Raw genomic sequence first — 20,298 nt, forward strand, 5'->3', positions numbered from 1 at the left:
TATCTTGGCCTGAAGAAGGTGACCTATAGATGGCTTGATTGTGGGGTGGAATATCTCCCACAGAATAGTAGAAAGTTGCTTGGGTTGGAAGAGAACTTTAAAATCATCAAGTCCACAAATGCTGGGTATGAGAACATTCTGCATCTCTCTCTGTCCTAGTCAGGTCCAGGGCTGGGCTCCCCAGATCAAGAGAGACAGGGAACTACTAGACAAACTCCAGGGAAGGCTACAAAGATGCTGAGGGGCCTGGAGCAGCTCTGTGAGGAGCAAAGACTGAGAGCCCTGGAGCTGAGAGCCTGCAGAAGAGCAGCCCCGAAGGGCATCTGAGCAATGCTCAGCAAGAAATAAAGGGCAGGGGGCAAGAGGATGGGGCCAGACTCTGCTCAGTGATGCCCAGGGAAAGGCCAAGGGGCACAAACTGGAATCCAGGAGGTTCCATCTGCACAAGAGGAGAAAATTCTTTGGTGTGAGGGTGCTGGAGGCATGAAGCAGGCTGCCGAGAGAGGTGTGGAGTCTCCTTCTCGAGAGCTTCCAACTCCCCCTGGCCATTGTGATTCTGGGCAAGCTGCTGTGGGTGCCCTGCTTTAGCAGAGAGACTGGACCAGGTGATTCCCAGAGGTCTCTTCCAGTCCCCACCATACTAGGACTGGGATTCTGAAGGCAGGCATATCCACAACCAATTTTTGCTGAAGAAGAGGCTGTGGCTTTAACAGTGCTTTAACCAGACACTGAAATGTTCTGGCCCACGATGTGGCAGTTCCCTACTTAAAAAGAAAAGTCTTACTCAAACACAAGTCACCAAAACAGTGAAAGCATTTTATTGCTGAAAGGTAACCACCTAGAATCAAGACTAGAAGATTTTATGGGTCATTTCACTCAAAAATCTGTTCTGCTGCTAGTGGAAGAGAAAGGACTTTACGTGTCAGCAGTGAGATAGATGTTCTTGACACGGGAAGGCCTAACATTTACTTGCAGGTTTAATAAACATAGCAAAAAGTTTATATACATCACTCTGGGTGGTGCTGGTCACACACTCTATTACCAGTCAGATTTCAACACAGCTTGTAAGAACATCTTGGAGCTGAACAAGTGGCTCTGAAATTGATCCACTCCTGTCATTGTTCAGCTTGAACTGTGCTGCAGTTCTCTCCTCTCTGCTTTGCAACAAACTCCACCTCTCCCACCTTCTGTTCCTCAAGGCTTGTGTTCAGTGGGGGCAGGAGATGAGGTGAATGTCCAAACTCTTCACACAGTCCAAGGCAAACTGTGGCACCTGATGGTTCTATTGTCTTGCATAACTACTCCTGGGGGATAAACTTCCTTCAGTACCCAGTTCTCTCATGACTTGCACCTTCCATGGCCCTGTAGAACAGCCTGGCTGCAGATCTTCTGTATCAAACCTCACAAATCCCTGGTGTTTGCCATTTAATTTTCTGGCAAAGAGGCCTTCTTTTAACCCCCAAAGGAGAGAGTTGTCATGGAAGAATGCAGAATGCAATTAACTTTAATGCTGCACATGAGGAGGGATGATTTCCACAGTAGAAGTGACAGTGGTGCTTGATCCATCTTTATTAGTAATTACAGCCCCCCCAAAAAGGCTTCTTCTGCCTAACATGGAAATGTCAGAGGGATTCACTTTTAATGGAGGAGCTGTAAATATTTGCGAGATAAAATGATGAGTCAGTCTCCTAGATTTGCTTTAATTAGCTCCTAATGTATGCTAATCCAAAAATCTGCTGCAGAAGAGACATTCTGTAGCACCAAGGTATAACACCAGCACTACCTGACTCTGAGTTTCCTGCCATTATTAATTAAGTCAGTATTAATCCCACTATCACAGCCCAGGGCAAAATTTCCTTGTTAATAAACATGACAGGGGTAGCTCTCTGGGTTTGATTGAGAGTTTGGCACAACTTGATTTCTGAAGGAGGAGAGCTAACAGGCTTCTTCTCATCAGCAGAATTTCAATACCCTACCAAAGAAAATGAAAACCCAAGAATTTTTTCTCCCAATAAACTCTGCTTTGTCTTCTGCTTTCCACTCTGAGAGTGAAAACACATGGAGAGAGACACCATACTTCTTTTGTTTTCTTCAGAAGATTGCAAAGGTGAGGTTTGGGAGGTGGTCTACAAAAGACTTAGTGCTTGGACACCTCTGGGCACAAGCACACAGCAGTGGCTTAGAACTTTGTTACCAAGAGGGTGCAGGACTTGGAAACTTATTAAATAACTGCCAAAAAAAGAGGGATGATGGCCTCCCTATGCCACACCCAACACAGCCCTGGGTGCTCTCAGCCCCTGGGAACACCACAGGCATCACACATGGACTCAATAAGAGGGCCTGGCTGGCAGGGCAATGAAAAGCACTGGAGAATGCGGGCATCGATCCCGCTGCCTCTCGCATGCTAAGCGAGCGCTCTACCACTTGAGCTAATTCCCCACCCCTGGCCTTTTCCCTGGGGCCTCTTCACTCCCAGAGCCCCGCCACTAGGATACTTGCACCCAAACACCTGCTCTCTTCATCAGCCTCACTCTCACACCCCTACCCACCTATTCACTGTCCCAATGGAAGTGACCCCATGACAGCTCCAGGACTTGGGAGCACCATGCCCTGGACAGGATGCACCCAAAACCACCTTGGCTGCTTCTCGTATCCACCTCACGCAAGAGCTGAAGGCTCAACAACCCCTGAAGAGGAGCCACTCAAGTAGGGACAAAAGGCAGAGGTGCCCAGGGCCTGGGCCAGAGCCAAAAGGATATTCCTTCGAGCCGGAGTTGAACCAGCGACCTAAGGATGGCCGCGCAGGGAGCCTGCAGTCCTCCGCTCTGCCAGCTGAGCTATCGAGGGAGCCATGAGCACAGTACTGGGGATGGCATTGACAACTGTCAAGCCAAGAGAGGGAAAATAAGGTCATCTGAGAAGGTGCCCTTCCTGCTCTTGGTGCTCTTTCTCCAAACCGAGCACAGGACTGAGGTTGAGATTTGATGACTGCCAAGCGGAGGAGAAAACCAATCCCTCTATGGAACTGCACACACTGCTCACAACACAGCTCTGATACCAGTCCTCCTCTATAACGCCAGAGCACACCACGGTGGTGGCGCAGCCCTTGGAGACAGGGAGGCAGCAAAGGGCCTGGCTGGCAGGCAGGGCAATGAAAAGCACTGGAGAATGCGGGCATCGATCCCGCTGCCTCTCGCATGCTAAGCGAGCGCTCTACCACTTGAGCTAATTCCCCACCCCTGGCCTTTTCCCTGGGGCCTCTCCACTCCCAGGCCCCCATCCCTCATGCAGGATCCCTGCACACAAAGCCTTGACATCCAACTGGCTTCAGTCTCACTGCATCAACTCTACCATTCACTGTCCTGATGGAAGTGACCCTGAGAGAGCCACAGTGCTCAGGAGCACCATGCCCTGGACAGAGAGCACCCAAAACCACCTTGGTTGCTTCTCATGTCCACCTCACGCAAGAGCTGAAGGCTCAAGAGCCCCTGAAGAGGAGCCACCCAAGCAGGGCCAAAAGGCAGAGTGCCCAGGGCCTGGGCCAGAGCCAAAAGGATATTCCTTCGAGCCGGAGTTGAACCAGCGACCTAAGGATGGCCGCGCAGGGAGCCTACAGTCCTCCGCTCTGCCAGCTGAGCTATCGAAGGAGCCATGGGCACAGTACTGGGGATGGCATTGACAACTGTCAAGCCAAGAGAGGGAAAATAAGGTCATCTGAGAAGGTGCACCGCAAGCTCCGTGGCCTCCACAGGACACCTGTGCCAGCAAAGAGCCTGGCTGGCAGGCAGGGCAATGAAAAGCACTGGAGAATGCGGGCATCGATCCCGCTGCCTCTCGCATGCTAAGCGAGCGCTCTACCACTTGAGCTAATTCCCCACCCCTGGCCTTTTCCCTGGGGCCTCTCCACTCCCAGGCCCCCACCCCTCACGCAGGATCCCTGCACACAAAGCCTTGACGTCCAACTGGCTTCAATCTCACTATATCAACTCAACCATTCACTGTCCTGATGGAAGTGACCCTGTGAGAACCACAGTGCTCAGGAGCACCATGCCCTGGACAGGGCACACCCAACACTACTTACAAGGTCTTGTAATGACAGGATGAGGAGGAATGGGTTTAAAGTGGCAGAGAGGAGATTTAAACTGGACATTAGGAAGAAGTTCTTTACAGTGAGCGTTGGGAGACACTGGCACAGGTTGCACAGGGAGGTTGTGGATCACAGAATCACAAAATGTAATCCACAACTTCCCTGGGGGTGTGCAAGGACAGGTTGGATGAGGCCTTGTTCTAGTGGGAGGTGTCCCTGCCTATGGCGGGGAGAGGTTGGAACTGGATGAGCTTTGAGGTCTCTTCCAACTAAACCATTCTATTCTATGATTCATTCTAAATCTGCCTTGGCTGCTTCTCATGTCCACCTCACGCAAGAGCTGAAGGCTCAAGAGCCCCTGAAGAGGAGCCACCCAAGCAGGGCCCAAAGGCAGAGGTGCCCAGGGCCTGGGCCAGAGCCAAAAGGATATTCCTTCGAGCCGGAGTTGAACCAGCGACCTAAGGATGGCCGCGCAGGGAGCCTACAGTCCTCCGCTCTGCCAGCTGAGCTACCGAAGGAGTGCAAGGCTGCCCTGACACCTGCACATGCTCCACAGCAGGGCCATACCTCACCCTCTTTACCAAACATTCCTCCCTTAGGATCATAAAATCATAGAATCAAGCAGGCTGGAAGAGAGCTCCAAGCTCAGCCAGTACAACCTAGCACCCAGCTCTGGCCAATCAACCACACCATGGCACTAAGTGCCCCAGCCAGGCTTGGCCTCAACATCTCCAGGCACGGTGACTCCACTGCCTCCCTGGGCAGCCCATTCCAATGCCAATCACTCTCTCTGACAACAACTTCCTAACAACATCCAGCCTAGACCTGCCCTGGCACAGCTTCAGGCTGGGTCCCCTTGTTCTGGTGCTGGCTGCCTGGCAGCAGAGCCCAACCCCACTTGGCTACAGCCTCCCTGCAGGCAGCTGCAGGCAGCAATGAGCTCTGCCCTGAGACTACTCTGCTGCAGGCTGCACCTTCCCAGCTCCCTCAGCCTCTCCTCTCAGGGCTCTGCTCCAGGCCCCTCCTCAGCCTTGCTGCCCTTCTCTGGACACCTTCCAGCACCTCAATATCTCTTGAATTGCGGGGCCCAGAACTGGACAGTATGTTCCTCCTCTTCAGTATGTTTCTCCTACCTCCTTCATGTACCCTCTTCTTACAGACCTCTGCAGCACAGCCTGGCCTGATGCCTTCTGTCACTCTAAGCCTCTCTCTGAGTGAGGTACTGAGGGTGCCTCTCTGACTTCCCCTTCAGTGGGCCCACCTGCTGGGGTGGTGGTGTCCCGGGTGCTTGTTACACTTCACATTGTTTACTGCTCTGAATGCCTGCCAGGGTGAATTGTCCCAAGGTGGTGAAGGAGAAGAATTTTCCCCCGAAGAAAAGTCTGAGTGGACATAAATCATAGAATCCTAGAATGGTTTGGGCTGGACCTTAGAGATCATCTAGCTCCAACCTCCCTGCCATGTGCAGGGACACCTCTCAACTAGTCTTGATTGCTCAAGACTTCATCCACCTGGCCTTGAACACCTCCAGGGAGGGGGCACCTCCAGGGCAGCCCATTCCAGAGTCTCACTGCCCTTGTACTGAAGAACCTTGTCTTAAGATGCAGTCTCAATCCATGTGTTTGGTATGGGAGGCAGCCAACGAACTCCTGTGTTCAATTCACTCCACACGTTTTGGCCTCTTCCCTTTTGCTTTCTTTTTCTTTCCAAAACTGCATTTTACTGGATTTTTTACTTTTTTTAAATGAGATTGTTGGGGAGACTGAGAGGTCAGAAGATGACTTGGGGTCTGTGGAAGAAAGGAGGAAAGGCTGAAGATGGCTTGTTGGATGCCTGCAAGCACACAGGGGTTTGGAAAGCAGCCCCTCTGCTTTTGTTTTCAGTTCTAATTGCCAGGGTTTGTTTTCAGCTCAGAAAAGGGGTAGATTGCAAAAGCTCCTTAAATCCTTGGCTGCCACATGATGTCATCACTCTTAGCTTGTTCTTCCAGTTCTCCTCTTTCATCTTCCTTCATGTTTAAGGCACCACATGTGAAATCTGACCAAAAGGTTCTCTTTAAGGTGCCAGACGCCCAGTATTTTGTCTGTGAGCAAAGGTGACCTCCCCCGAGCCGTTAGGGACATGCTTAAGGAGATGCTCAGCAGCCTTCAGCCCAAGGCTGGTGAGGAGCAGCTGAGGGGGCTGCGGCTGCTCAGCCATCAGAAGGGCAGGCCGAGAGCTCCTTCCCCTCCGCGGTCAGAAGCGTTGGGAAAGGCAGCTCTGAGGTGGCAGGGCAGGACTGGAGCCCGCAGCGCCCGGGTCCCGGTGCCGCTAGAGGTCACCACCATTCGTTAAATGAGTGTCCTGGGAAACTGCAGCGAGGGGGATCTGGGACACAGGCACTTGTGCCTGTTCTCGGTGTGCAAGGGCGAGTGAGCTCCTGCCGACCCTGCTGCAAGGCCGATGGAAGCGAACTCCTCCTCCTCCTCCTGCTCTCCACTGCTCCTCCTCAGAGCTGTCCGTGAGCCAGCACTCCCCTGCTGTTCCCTTCAGCCTCTACTGGTCCTCGGATGCTGTGGTTCCAGGGATGAGGCTTCTACCACCTCTCTGGGTAACCTGGCCCAGGCTCTCCCCACCCTCAGCATATAAACCTCCTCCCTTCTCAGGCAGCACTTGGTGCCAGCTCATGTCCAGTTTTGCACCCACCAGCACCCCCAAGTCCTTCTCTTCAGGGCTGCCCTCCAGCCCTTCATCCCCAGTCCGTGTTGATACAGAAGCTTGCCCTAACCTAGGTGCAGAACCTTGCTCTGGGCCTTGTTGAACCTCATGAGGTCCTTAGGCCCAAAGACAGACACTTAGAACTGAAGTTAAGTGACGATGCTTTCCCACCTGCTGCTTCCTCTCTACTGCATCTCCTTAGTGTATTTATTTGTCACTGCATCCTCGTAGCAAAACCTCCATCTTCAGTCACTTTGTGCCACTTTGCTCCCACTGAGCTCATCAGAGCTGGAAAACAGCAGGCTGGGCATGCAGCTAGGGGTGATTTTATTTCCACTGAAGTACTCTGGGGTGTTCTGGGAGTGTCTCCATACATGCTCACACACAGATGACTTACCTCCTTCTGGGTTTCCTGTTGGGTTTTGTTTCATGCTGAAGAAAACTGGCTCTGAAATACCATCCTGACAAGAATCCAGACAATCCAGAGGCAGCAGAGAAGTTCAAAGAGATCAACAATGCTCATGCGACCCTGACTGACACATCCAAGAGAAACATCTATGACAAGTATGGATCCTTGGGGCTCTACGTGGCAGAGCAGTTTGGGGAGGAAAATGTTAACACCTACTTCATGCTCTCCAGCTGGTGGGCAAAGGTAAGCTGCTGGCTTCTGTGGGAAACTTGCCAAGAGGGCATGGGGTGCATGAGGAAGAGTGTGACCAGCAGGCTGAGGGAGGTTCTTCTACCCATCTACTCTGGCCTGGTGAGACCACATCTTGAGTACTTGGTCTAGTTCTGGGTTGCCCAGTTCCAGAGGGGCAGGGGAGAGAGTTCAGTGGAAGCTACAAAGCTGCTGAGGGGCCTGGAGCAGCTCTGTGAGGAGCAAAGGCTGAGGGCCCAGGGGCTGAGAGCTTGCAGAAGAGCAGCCCCAGAGGGCATCTGAGCAGTGCTCAGCAAGAGCTCAAGGACCTGTGGGGAGCAAGAGGATAGGGCCAGACTCTGTTCAGTGGTACCCCTTGGCCCAGGCACAGGTCAAGGGGCACTGGGCAAAAACTGGAGCCCAGGAGGTTCCACTGGAACAGGAGGAGACAGTTCTTTAGTGTGAGGGTGCTGGAGGCCTGGAGCAGGCTGCCCAGAGAGGTTGTGGATTCTCCTTGTGTGCAGAGCTGCCAACCCCCTCTGGCCATTGTGATCCTGGGCAAGCTGCTGTGGGTGCCCTGCTTTGGCAGAGAGGCTGGACCAGGCAATCCCCAGAGGTCCCTCCCAGTCCCCACCATGCTGTATTCTGAGCGTCTGTGAAATCAAATATTATCAAGCACAGAGACAATTAAGATACACACAGAAACTCCCTAGAAGAAGATCTCTCTGCAGGCTTAACAAATAGAAGCATCTGAAGCCAAACAGCTCCTAAAGGCTTAATTAAACACCAACATTATCTGGGACATGGACAGTGGCAGGGTAGAAGAGTGCAGAATGGAGCTGAAACAGAATGCTTGCTTTGTGCCTGGGTGAAGAGTTAGACAGCAGTGCACATTTTGTAACACCTTCAGACACTGGCTGGAGTTGAGTTGTGCTCTAGGTTAATTTTGACTTCCTTTTCAGTAATGACTAACCAAAAATGACTCAGGGTCCAAAAGGAAGCAGTCCCACTGCTGTGACAAGCAGTTCATAAGTTATTACAGCATGGGTTTAGCCCTGCTCTTTGCTCTGTATAGCACACAACCTAAGTAAGCAATAGCAGCCCTTGGCTCTGGGACTGTGGTGTCATAGCTGGGCCCTGCTGAGGGGGAGAGGGAAAGGAAGTGGAAGAAGAGGTGAGAAGGGTGGAGTGGAGGAAGAGAGCAGGAAATGAAGAAAAAGAAACATCAGAGTCTGGCATATAAAATCATAGAACCAGTCAAGGCTGGAAGGGACCACAAGGATCAGCCACTTCCAACCCCCTGCCATGGGCAGGGACACCTCACATTAGATCAGGCTGCCCAGAGCCTCATCCAGCCTGGCCTTGCACACCTCCAGGGAGGGAGCCCCCTCCCACGCAGCAGGGATTCCTGTGGCAGCATGGATCAGGTCACTGCCTCACTGCCCTGCAGTCCCTTTGCAAACTGGGAGGTCCCTTGGGCCCTCCATGGGTCTGAGAAGCCACAATTTGTCTGCTGCATCAGGAGGAGACAAAAGCTGTTCAAATACAGAATGGAGACTGAAGCTGAGGGTGTTGAAGTGACACTTGTAAAGCCCATCTGCACTTTCAGAAGCAGCCTGGGCTGCCCCCCACAGCTGCTGTCTTCTCCTGCTTGGATCATTCTCTCTTTTCTTTGCTATCCACCCTCTCCTTTGGCCTCTGTCACAGTTCAGGTGCCAGGGGCACTGGCTGAGAGCTGGGAGAGCAGCACTACTGACTCCACTAACACTGAACAAGGTTTTCTTCACTGTCTACTGATTTCTTAGCTTTTATTTGCTCCTCTGCTAACTGCTCTTTACTGGGGATTTTATGAAGTGTTAAATCCTCTGTGGTTAGGAAGTCAGGAACAGAAATAAGCACACCATGGCTTTGACTCAGAGCAATGGAGAGCACAGAGAGATGCCAGCAAGTCCCCAGCAGCTAGAGGAGGGATGTGGAGATGGTCTCAAGGGAGCTGTGTCCTGGAGGTGTGATGAGATCCGGTGAATATCCCCCAAGAGCAATCACTGCTGCTTTGCTTTCCAGAGTTGTGTACAAAGCACACACACAGGCTGGTTTGAGGACTGTCACAGATGGTCTTTCTGTCCCTCCCCCCACCCAAATTCCTGCCACCACCGAAGCACAAACAAGGCACTGAGTGCTTTGGGTTTTCTGCAGGCTGAGCTCACTGTTTCTCACCTCCCTTGAACCCCTGCTGGGGCTGTGCCAGGGCTCTCTGGCCATCACAGCACTGACTGGGGCGGGAGGATCAGCTGCAGATGACCTCTGGAGCCCTCATGGCCTCTGTCCTGGTAGGGACCACAGCTTTTGCTTGCCATCTGCCTCTTCTGCTAGCACCATTCCTGGTAAACCCCCTTCCCTGGCACACTCAGCAGTCAGGAGGTGTCACTAGGAGTTAGAAAGCTGAAAGGAAAGAAGTGCAGAGTGGAAAGGACTTCTTTTCAGAGCACCAGGACCTCTTAGCAGGCACAGTACACTGGGGACAGGCTGCCAGGGGTGATGGGGACTTCAGCTGCCTCTCCACTGGCAGGCAAAGGGGTTGTTCACCATGAAGAGTTTATTGATCACAGCAACAAACTACTATGACTGGCTGAGATCTCCAGCCTCAGCCCCAGGCCATCGTGGCAGCTCTGCTGAAGCCTCCATGCTTTGTGTCACAGAGACAGGAGAGAGCAGAGGGAGATGCAGGTGGGAACTGCTTCCCGTCTGAGTCTCCAGATCAAGCAACCACAGCCCAAGGGGTCTAATTTAGGAGTTGTCACCTGTGTTGTTCTGCCCAAGCTAACAGGGACAGACAGAGGAACTGAGTCACCCTCTGGAAGGGCTTTCAGCTTCTCATGGACTAGGATGGGAGCCCATGGAGGCTACAGTCCTGATCTGGATGCCTGCAGTGCCTGCAGTTATGTGGGATGCATCTGGGGCTTTGCTGCTGCTTCTCTCAGCGTTGTTATTGACAAGAGCCTGCCAGTAAATAAGTGTTTGCAAGAGGGAGCTTGGGCAAGTGAGTCACTTGGGAGATGGAAGTGAGTCACAGCAGGGTGGGTGGGGCTGTGCATACCTCCTGGAAGCGTTTTCTGAGGGCCACCAGCTGAAGATCGACTTTGCAAAGCTGAGCCTGTGGGGGCCTGTTGCTTGGTGTCTTCTTTGGGGAGCTGGTCCTGAGTAGCAAGCAGGAGCTCGGGGGGAGGACTTTGCAAGCCCTGGCCCTTGTCCAGGCACCTGGCCAGCAGCTGCACCCCTCTGAGGGGCCAGCACTTGGCAACCTGTTCCTTTGCCAACCTACCTTGGGCTGCAAGAGGCTGCCAGCAGCCTGAGCTAGGTCATTGCTCACAGGGCTGCCTCTGCTGTCTTTGCCCCAGGGCCTGTTCGCAGTCTGTGCTCTGCTGACTGGCTGCTACCTCTGCTGCTGCTGCTGCTGCTGCTTCAACTGCTGCTGTGGAAAGTGCAAACCCAAAGCACCTCAGGGGGAAGAGCAGGAGTTCTGTGTGTCTCCAGAAGACTTGGAAGAGCAAATTAAGCACGACATGGAAAGAGGTGTGTATTAGAGGGGCTGACTGTGTGCCAAAGCTCTTCAGAACAGTCTTCCCAGCCTGGAGGGCAGATGTTCTGCTCAAGATGCTGAGACTGCTTCCAGGCCTCTGCAGACTAAGCCAGTTCACTCCGGCTGACACCATGCCCTGATGACCTACCAAGGTGTGTGTTAGTCAAAGCTAAACTCCTGGCACTAACAATTAAATATCTCCTGTATCTCTTAGCAGACACTTCAGCATCAAAAGGCTCAGGGCTCCAGCTAAGAGGTGGTGTTCACTGTGTAGCCCTCATGCCCATGTTTCATGGCCTAGATCCTGAGCTTGTACACCAGGCCCTGCCTGGACTGCTGCTTACAATCTTAGAACTGTTTTGGTTGGAAGAGACCTTTCAGACCGAGTCCCACTCTTACCCCAGCACTGCCAGGTCAGCACCAAACCATGGCCCTCAGTGCCACATCTCCACAGCTCTGAAACTCCTCCAGAGATGGGAACTCCATCACTGCCCTCCAGAGATGGGAACTCCATCACTGCCCTGGGCTGCCTGGTCCAGGCTTTGACCTTTCCAGGAAAAAATTGTTCCTCATGTCTAAACTAAACCCCCCCTGGATAGAATCATAGAACCAGTCAGGGTTGGAAGGGACCACAAGGATCATCCAGTTCCAAACCGCTGCCACGGACAGGGACACCTCACACCAGATCAGGCTGCACACAGCCTCATCCAGCCTGGCCTTAAACACCTCCAGGGATGAGGCTTCCACCACCTCCCTGGGCAACCCCTTCCAGGCTCTCACCACCCTCATGCTGAACAACTTCTTCCTCACATCCAGTCTGACTCTCCCCATTTCCAGCTTTGTTCCATTCCCCCCACTCCTATCCCTACCTGAGAGCCTCAAGAGTCCCTCCCCAGCTTTCTTGTAGCCCCCTTCAGATACTGCAGGACCACAAGGTACCAGGATGAAGCCCTGGGTCCCTTTGGAGGAGTAAATCTCTGTGAAGTCTGACCAGGAGGGTGCTGCAGTGTGAGGCAGGAGCTCAGCAGCCAGCTCTCTCTTCTCCTCTCCCATTGTTGTGGAAGCTCTCAGGCTGTTAGAGCCTTACGGTTATTATGCTGAAATTAGCTCTGCCAGATTGCAGGAGTCATGTTCCCTTAGCAGGAGGGGAAAAAATGCCTCCCCCCAACTTCTCACACCAATTTACCCTTCCATAAATATGTAGGGAAAGATTTGTAGTAGCTGAACCAGCTGCTATTTATATAACTGATATGTCAGCCTGTGGTGCTGCTTTGGAATGCCTTTTGCCTAGAGACAGAGCAAGGTGAACACACTCAGCTTGGAAACTGGTGGCACTGGGTCAGTCTCTGCAAAGGCAGCAGGAGCTGGGACAGAAAACTTCCTAACCACTCTCTGAAATCAGCGTGGAGCACTCCCTGACCTCAGCCACCTGAAAATGCAAATCTAAGCTGGGCCCTGTTGAGAAGGGCAACAGAGCTAGAGAAGGGTCTGCAGAATTTCAGCTGCTCAACAGAGTGAACTGTGTGCTTCAGGTGTTCTGGAAACAAGTCTGTAGGTAAGGCCTGAGCAAAAGTGGACATTTGGATCTGTCCTACCCTTCTTGTCACTCTTGCTGCCTTGCCCTACCAAGCAAAGCCACTTTGCCTCAGCAGAGTGCTCTGTATCTTGAAGTTAGCTTAAAAAGAGAGACAGAGAAGAGAAAGAGAGAGCAGCCTAGCAGGAAGCAAAGAGAAAACTTCCTGCCAGAGGACAACAGGAGTGCCTTTTTCTGCAGCTGAAAGGAAACCAGGCACTGCATTTAGAGAAATCAGTGCTAGCCAGCTCAAAGTGCACTGTCCCCTCCAGCTCTAACTGCACTGCCCCTCCCAGCTCCAACTGCACTGCCCCCTCCAGCTCTAACTGCACTGCCCCTCCCAGCTCTAATTGCACTGCCTCCCCCAGCTCTAACTGCACTGCCCCCCCCAGCTCCAACTGCACTGCCCCCCCCAGCTCTAACTGCACTGCCCCTCCCAGCTCTAACTGCACTGCCCCCCCCAGCTCCAACTGCACTGCCCCCCCCAGCTCCAACTGCACTGCCCCCCCCAGCTCAAAGTGCACTGCCCCCTCCAGCTCTAACTGCACTGCCCCCCCCAGCTCTAACTGCACTGCCCCCCCCAGCTCTAACTGCACTGCCCCCCCCAGCTCCAACTGCACTGCCCCCCCCAGCTCTAACTGCACTGCCCCCCCCAGCTCTAACCGCACTGTCCCCCCCAGCTCTAACTGCACTGCCCCCTCCAGCTCCAACTGCACTGCCCCCTCCAGCTCTAACTGCACTGCCCCCCCCAGCTCTAACTGCACTGTCCCCTCCAGCTCTAACTGCACTGCCCCCCCCAGCTCTAACTGCACTGCCCCTCCCAGCTCTAACTGCACTGCCTCCCCCAGCTCTAACTGCACTGTCCCCTCCAGCTCTAACCGCACTGTCCCCCCCAGCTCAAAGTGCACTGCCCCCTCCAGCTCCAACTGCACTGCCCCCTCCAGCTCCAACTGCACTGCCCCCTCCTCCTCCTCCCCCAGTGCAAGGCCAAGGCATGCAGCTAATTGCGAATGGCCAACGCTGGGCTTTTCCAGCAGCCATTTCCAATTCCTGCCCTCCTGTTTGGACAGACCAGAACTGCTCCTGTAGCTAATTCAGAAGCACACTGCAATCATCCCAGCAGCAGATTTCATTTTGGAAGAGGAAATCCTATCAGGATCCAAATTCTTCACATGCCCTGTGCCCACAGCCTGCTCAGGTAATTCATTCATTTGCTTCCTGCTGTCTCCAGAATCTCTGCTGTTGCTCACCACAACTTCGTCTGCTAAGGTCAAGATGTAGATTCTCAAGCTAAGACCTTACTTTAATGCACCCAAATATTTTGTAGGCAGTTGTTGCCTTCCTGAGGATGACAATGTCAATGAAACATCACCACTCATGATCCTAAGAACCTCTGAGAGCATCTTGGAGCTGCTTGTGCTGCACAGAGAGGCACAGGGTGTCTGCTGGGAGTGGAGACTGAGGCTGCATCTTTGCACTGGCACAGCAGGAATCATTCCCAGAGCCACTCACATCTCTCCCCAGCAAAACCTCACATTTCTCCTTAACAAAATGAAGGTTTGAGGTTGGACTGGATGATCTCCAGAGGTCCCTTCCAACCCCCACCCTCCTGGGGTGCTGTGAAGGTGCTGCACAGTTGACTTCATTCTTCAGGTTAATCTACTGTCAAACAGAATTATTAGTGGGGGAAAAAAAGTGAGGCAAAAAATTCAGAGCTCCACTCCCTGAAATGTAAAAGCCAAGTGAGGTGTCACAGCAGCCAGCACAATCCTGGATTCTTTATCCAGGTGTCACAGCAGCCAGCACAATCCTGGATTCTTTATCCAGGTGTCACAGCAGCCAGCACAATCCTGGATTCTTTATCCAGGTGTCACAGCAGCCAGCACAATCCTGGATTCTTTCCCCAAAAGCTTGACCTTGCTTGTTACTCTCCCAAGGAACACACAACAGGACAAGAGGAAATGGTCTCAGGTGGCACCAGGGGAGGTTTAGGTTGGACATGAGGAACAATTCTTCCCCAGCAAGGTTGTCAAGCCCTGGGCTAGACTGCCCAGGGCAGTGCTGGAGTCTCCATCCCTGGTGGGATTTTAAAGGCATGGAGATGTGGTGCTGAGGCACATGGGCAGGTCTAGGCTGGATATTAGGAGGAAGTTGTTGGCAGAGAGAGTGATTTGCATTGGAATGGGCTGCCCAGGGAGGTGGTGGAGTTGCTGTGGCAGGAGGTGTTGAAGCCAAGCCTGGCTGGGGCACTTAGTGCCATGGTCTAGTTGATTGGCCAGGGCTGGATGCTAGGTTGTGCTGGATGAGCTTGGAGGTCTCTTCCAACCTGCTTGATTCTATGATTCCATGATTCTGTGGTTTGGTGCTGACCTGGCAGCACTGGGTTAATGTTGGACTTGATGATCTGAAAGGTCTCTTCCAACCCAAACGATGCTGTGACTCTGTGGCAAAGGCTTCAGTTCTGTGGCCATGGCATCGTCCTCCAGCAGAAAGCATTCCAATGTGTTTGGCTAGTTCCAGTGCTCAGTCAGTTGAACATCTCCCCTGAGAGACCTGTTTCACAGCACAGACTTCTTGTGCTCAGTCAGTTGAACATCTCCCCTGAGAGATCTGTTTTTTGCAGCACAGACTTCCAAGGGGATTGGCAGTGCCATCTAGAGGTCATCCAGTCCAACCCCTTGCTAAGGCAGGGCACCCACAGCAGCTTGCCCAGGAGCACAATGGCCTCTCCAGAGGAGACTCTGCAACCTCTCTGGGCAGCCTGCTCCAGGGCTCCAGGACCTCCAAGACTTCTGTGATCCCAGAGGAGGTGCTGTTGGAATTTGGATTGCTGTGGTGCTTCAGGCTGTATGGGTGCACCCAGGCAGGTTTGTTGTCCTCTCCTGTTTGGTGGTTGTCATCATGAGGACAAAGCAAACCATTCCTAGACCAACTTTCATTTTATAGAAAATGGAATCTGAGAAAGAGAGGAGATAATAAGGGGGGGGGGGGGGGGGGAAGAAAAGAAAAAGAAAAAAGAATTTGAATAACAAAATCCTTTCCCAAGTGAGAAGCAAGAAGTGTTGAGCACTTCATTGTCTCCTCCACACTCCATCTGATACCCATGTAGGCAAAGAGTGAGCAAGAGCTATCTATAGAGAAGAGATTCAGCTGTGAATTCTGCTGCAGCTCTCCAGGAGCAGGCTGGATGGGTCCAGTTTGCTGAGCCATGGGGCCCTGCTCTCATCAAAGCCAGCAGAAACCTGAGAAGCAAAATGTGTGGTGAAGGTGCCCAGAGCCCAGCTGGAAGTGCCACAGCAGCTGTGCAGGGGGTGCTGAGTCTCTTGTGGAACCCCTGGGCATGGTGGCAGAATCACAGAATGCCAGGCTGGAAGGGCCCCCAAGGATGCCCTGCTCCACCCTTTCTGGGTGATGGTGTAGCTGCAGTGAGCTGGCACAGCACCTTGTCAAGCTGAGGATTCAAACTGCCCACCACAGGGAACTCCACTGCTTCCCTGGGAGGTGATTCCAGTGCCTCACATTTCATGGAATCATAGCATGGCTTAGCAGCAGGGCAAGGGCAATGGTTTGGAGCTGAGGCAGAGCAGGGAGCTTAGAAGAACTTTCTCAGCACAAAGGTGGTGATGCTCTGGCGCAGGCTGCTGAGGGAGGCTGTGGATGCTTCCTCCCTGGTGATGTTCAGGGCCAGGCTGGATGAGGCCTCGAGCAGCCACGTCTGGCTGGGAGCTGTCCCTGCCCATGGCAAGAGGTTGGAGCAGACCAGCTCTGAGGTCTCTTCCAACCTGAGCCATTCCAGGATCCTCTGATATTCAGCACTGGCTTGGAGCTCAGTGGTGGGGGGAGGAAGAGCATCCATATCTGATACTGGAGATGAAATGAAATCTCAACTGCAAGTCTCTGCCCTCCATCAGCCATCTGAAGAGCTCCCAAAATGAACAACTTGGAGGCAGGAGAGGGTGGGAGGAGTGCTGCTCTGAAAGGCAGGGAACACACAGCTCCTCCAGACTGCACTGGGAGTGCCAGAGCGAGCTGAGCTCAGCTCTCAGCAGTCATTACTCAGACACTGAGAAGTTATGAAATATGCCTGCCTTTGCCCTTGTGTCTAAATAGGGAATTGCCCATACAGGGATGCTGCTTGGCATTGGATCATTCCTGCCTTTCACCTTGACAGAGCCAACCTTGTCCTAGCCGCGCCGAGGGGAAGCCGTATGGCATGCAGTTAGAGTGCTGCTCTGGGTTAAGTTACTCCTGCACCTTACATCCTCTGCCCATGATTCATCCCATCACCTGCCATGTAAGCAGGAGGAAATGGCAGATGAGCTTTTTTCTGAACACTGGGTCATTTGGCAAATGAAGTCAGCATTTGCATCCCATTAGGGCTGTGCCAACATCCAGATAGAGACAGTCCCAAACTTTCATCTGAAAACACCTCCCCGAGGTAGCTGAACCTTTAAAAGTCACCCTCTGACTCTCCAGTCCCCTTCTCCCCCCCCAAAAAAAAGAGGTAGGTTGGAAGGAGGCCCGGGAGAAGGGCAGCCAAACCTTGCTCATTGTCAGAGGAAACACAACAGGAGCAGGGAGCTCTGTGAGGACTTTGCTTTCCTCCACTCCACTGAAACACATTTTAATACAGCAAAACTCTGGTGAGACCGTGGCACAGGTTGCCCAGGGAGGCTGTGGATGCCCCTTCCCTGGAGGTGTTCAAGGCCTTGAGCAACCTGGGCTGGTGGGAGGGGCACCCCCCGCGGCAGGGCGTTGGAGCTGGATGATCTTCAAGGTCCCTTCCCACCCAACCCATTCTGTGATTGTCTGACAAGAACTAAGAGCCTTTGTAGGTTTGTGGGCATGACAAAATGTTGTGGTGCTAACAAGAAATGTGACTTTGGTGGCAAGCAAAGGATTCCTGAAGTCTGTTTTGTCCTCCCCGTTGTAGATGGAGAAGCCTGTATCGTGCTTCAGCCGACGAACGCGACCGAGAAGACGCAGCTGATCGGGGACGGGCAGCGCAGCTACCGCACGGACCGCTAGGGAGGGCAGCAGGACCTGCTGGAGCTCACCACTGGGCAGCACAGCCAGAGGACACCTGAGCAGCAACCCTGCTGTCTTTGTAGTTGGCTTTAAGCTAATCAAGAGTAACATGAGAGTCATTTCCTATCAAGGCATCTCCCTCTAGGCTGTTTCCAGTACGCTGATATCTGCAGGCTGCAAGGAGATAGTTGTGGCCTGTCCAGAGCTCTACAGGCCATCTGCTGGTCTCCCATGGCTCTGGACTGCCAGACCCAGCAGGCTCTTTCCCCCTACTCCTACTCCCTCTGGGCCAGTTGCTCTCCTCCCTGCCCTTTGCTGTGGTTTCACCTCTCAGATCCAGTCCTGAGCCCGTTTCTGGACACTCTGGCTGTCCCTGCCCTGGGAATGCTGTTTGCATACAGCAGTTCTGGGGGATGTGAAACGTTCCTGGAAATGCTTTCTAGCAGACCTCAGGGGGAATGTTGGTGGCAGGGCAGGTGGAGTTGTCCTTCCAGAGAGGAAACCCTCTTTGGAAAGCAGCTTGCTAGCAGTTATAAACCTGAGCCAGGACAGAGTGCGTGGGGATGGTCCCACTGGTGGTGAGAAGTCCCTCCAGAGCCAGGAGCCTCATCCAACAGCAGAAGCACACACGGGCTCAGTGTCTTCCCCTGCACAGGTTTCAAGCCCAGGAGACAGAGGGCAAACACCTGGTGGAGGGGGAAGCTGGTCTTAAGCTGCCCCACAGCCATCAGCAGACCCATGGCAAAGCTTCTCTGATCCTGCTGCCCATGCTGGGCAGCTCCAGCTTCTCTGGCTGCAGCTGCAATGTGCTGGAAGTTGGTTCCCAGCCAACGGCTTTCTGCCAGCTTGCTGATCCCACCACACTGCTCCTGCTGCCCTGCTGGCGCTGGGCTGGGAGCCATCACACCAGTGCTGGCAGCAGGGCTGTGGGAGCAGCAAGGACAGGCTTTAGCAGGGCCTGTTGGGACAGCACAAAGGGTGAGAGCTTTAAACCAAAAGAGTGAGATTTAAAATAGAAGGAAGAAATTCTGAACTGTGAGGGTGGTGAGACCCTGGCCCAGGCTGTGTTTGTTGTGGGGCCACCTAAAGCTCACTTGCCCTCAGCCCTACTTTTCTGCCCCAAAGGAAAGGAGGACTTTTGGCACCTCTGTACCAAGTGCATGGGCATTTGCTCCTCTCCTCTGCATCCTCAGTTGCTTGTTGGAGATGATCCTGGAGGCCAGTGGTGTGTCTCTAAAACCAGACCTGCCCAGGAGAGCTCAGCCACTGGGTACGTGCTGGGGCACACTGGCACCAGGCATTGCTTGGCTTTCTTCACTGCTGCCCTTTGCTGGGTGGTTACTCTGGTGGGAGATGTTATCACCCAGGGAAGGAGCAGGGAGAGCACGTAGCAGGGAGTAGATCCACAGGCCAAGTGATTTCCCAAGCTTCTCTGTCTGGGAAAGAAGCTCTCTGTGACAGTGGGCAAGGGCTGTGTGGTGACTTCCCAGCAGAGTTGGGAAAGGTGTTGGGAGCAAAGTCTGGTGTACAGCTACAGGTTACCTGTGGAGTCCTTTCCCGTGTGAAACATCTCATGGAAGGCACTGAGAGCTGCACCCTCGATTTCAACAGCAGCTCCAGAGACAGGCCTAAAGCCAGGGAGGGAAAGGTAAATCCCAGGTTAGCAAAGGCAAGCAGGGAAATCTGTCACATGCAGCACCTTTGATGTCCTCCAGGACCCACCTCCTGGGCCAAAGTTTGTTGAAATCAAGGAAATCACCTCCATGGGCCTGAGATGTGGCATAGGTGGTGTGGGGCTTGTCTGCCCTTTCTAGGCAAGAGCTGCTTCCTGGCAAAGATTTATGGTTGCAGCTTGCAGCCTGATGCAAAGGGGAGCAAGCTGCTGCTTGAGCTGCCGGGTAGCCAGAAACCCCACAGCAACCCAGGGATGAGCCTCTGAGCCTGCTCCAGGACTTGTGGCTTCAAAAACTGAGTGTCTCAATCCACAGCTTCATTCCAAAGAGGAAAATCAGTTTTCAGAGTACCAGGACATTGCCTCCCTCGCTGCTGTTGGGATCAGCTGTTCTGAGAACAAATGGAAAAAGGATGGATAAGGATTTCAGGACCTAGCTCTCTGGCATGACATTACTCAGGTGTTGGTGTCAGGAGTCTGTTGGTGTTAGCACAGCTCTGTGCTCACAGGGTCAGTCCCTGGGCATGCCCATAAGCCTCCTCAAAATGGACAGACCCTCACTTTTTTGTTCTGCCTCTCTGTGTTTATGTATTTGTAAAGCATCCATGTCCAAGCCCACCCTTGCTGCCAGCTGCTCTAGCTAATAAAGCTTGCACCAACTACAGCTCTCCCTTTGCCTCTCCAGGCTATCAACAACCTCATTCCAGTCCCAGCTAGGGAAGCTGCTGAGACAGCTTTGCCCTCTAGCAAGTGCCACTGCAGGGTTTACCCTGAGAGGAACCAGGGCGTGGGTGCAGGCAGATGTGCCTAAAGCAGCCAGAGCTACAGCCACACACAAATTCCTTATGGAATCCTTTAGTGTGAGGGTGCTGGAGGCCTGGAGCAGGCTGCCCAGAGAGGTTGTGGAGTCTCCTTGTGTACAGAGCTTCCAACCCCAGCCATTGTGATCCTGGCAAACTTCAGCAGGGTGGTTGCAGGTCTGCATGAGCCAGCGAGAAACAAACACTTTGGGGAAGAAAAAAAA

At 53.1% G+C, this 20,298-nt stretch overlaps 1 protein-coding gene and 6 non-coding genes across 12 annotated transcripts in view; 1 reads left to right on the forward strand and 6 right to left on the reverse strand.

Annotated features, from left to right (window-relative positions):
• The window catches only part of DNAJC5B (DnaJ heat shock protein family (Hsp40) member C5 beta), a 35,240-nt gene extending 15,302 nt beyond the window's left edge, over positions 1-19,938 (forward strand). For all 6 annotated transcript variants that reach the window (XM_064170639.1, XM_064170637.1, XM_064170640.1 and 3 more), the window contains 3 exons: positions 7,223-7,436; positions 10,820-10,994; positions 17,508-19,938. In XM_064170639.1, coding sequence (XP_064026709.1) covers positions 7,223-7,436; positions 10,820-10,994; positions 17,508-17,602 — 484 coding nt within the window. In that variant the 3' untranslated portion in view covers positions 17,603-19,938. The remainder of the gene's footprint in view (positions 1-7,222; positions 7,437-10,819; positions 10,995-17,507) is intronic.
• Positions 2,367-2,439, reverse strand: TRNAA-AGC (transfer RNA alanine (anticodon AGC)). The gene has a single exon. It is a non-coding gene; the product is annotated as a tRNA-Ala (tRNA).
• Positions 2,760-2,847, reverse strand: TRNAC-GCA (transfer RNA cysteine (anticodon GCA)). Its single transcript is given in 2 exon segments — positions 2,760-2,795; positions 2,811-2,847. It is a non-coding gene; the product is annotated as a tRNA-Cys (tRNA).
• Positions 3,163-3,235, reverse strand: TRNAA-AGC (transfer RNA alanine (anticodon AGC)). Its single transcript has one exon. It is a non-coding gene; the product is annotated as a tRNA-Ala (tRNA).
• TRNAY-GUA (transfer RNA tyrosine (anticodon GUA)) lies at positions 3,560-3,647 on the reverse strand. Its single transcript is given in 2 exon segments — positions 3,560-3,595; positions 3,611-3,647. It is a non-coding gene; the product is annotated as a tRNA-Tyr (tRNA).
• Positions 3,804-3,876, reverse strand: TRNAA-AGC (transfer RNA alanine (anticodon AGC)). Its single transcript has one exon. It is a non-coding gene; the product is annotated as a tRNA-Ala (tRNA).
• On the reverse strand, positions 4,518-4,605 carry TRNAY-GUA (transfer RNA tyrosine (anticodon GUA)). Its single transcript is given in 2 exon segments — positions 4,518-4,553; positions 4,569-4,605. It is a non-coding gene; the product is annotated as a tRNA-Tyr (tRNA).
• Positions 19,939-20,298: the final 360 nt, after the last annotated feature.

The sequence above is a fragment of the Pogoniulus pusillus genome, chromosome 34, assembly GCF_015220805.1.
Source record: "Pogoniulus pusillus isolate bPogPus1 chromosome 34, bPogPus1.pri, whole genome shotgun sequence".
NCBI lineage: Eukaryota > Metazoa > Chordata > Aves > Piciformes > Lybiidae > Pogoniulus > Pogoniulus pusillus.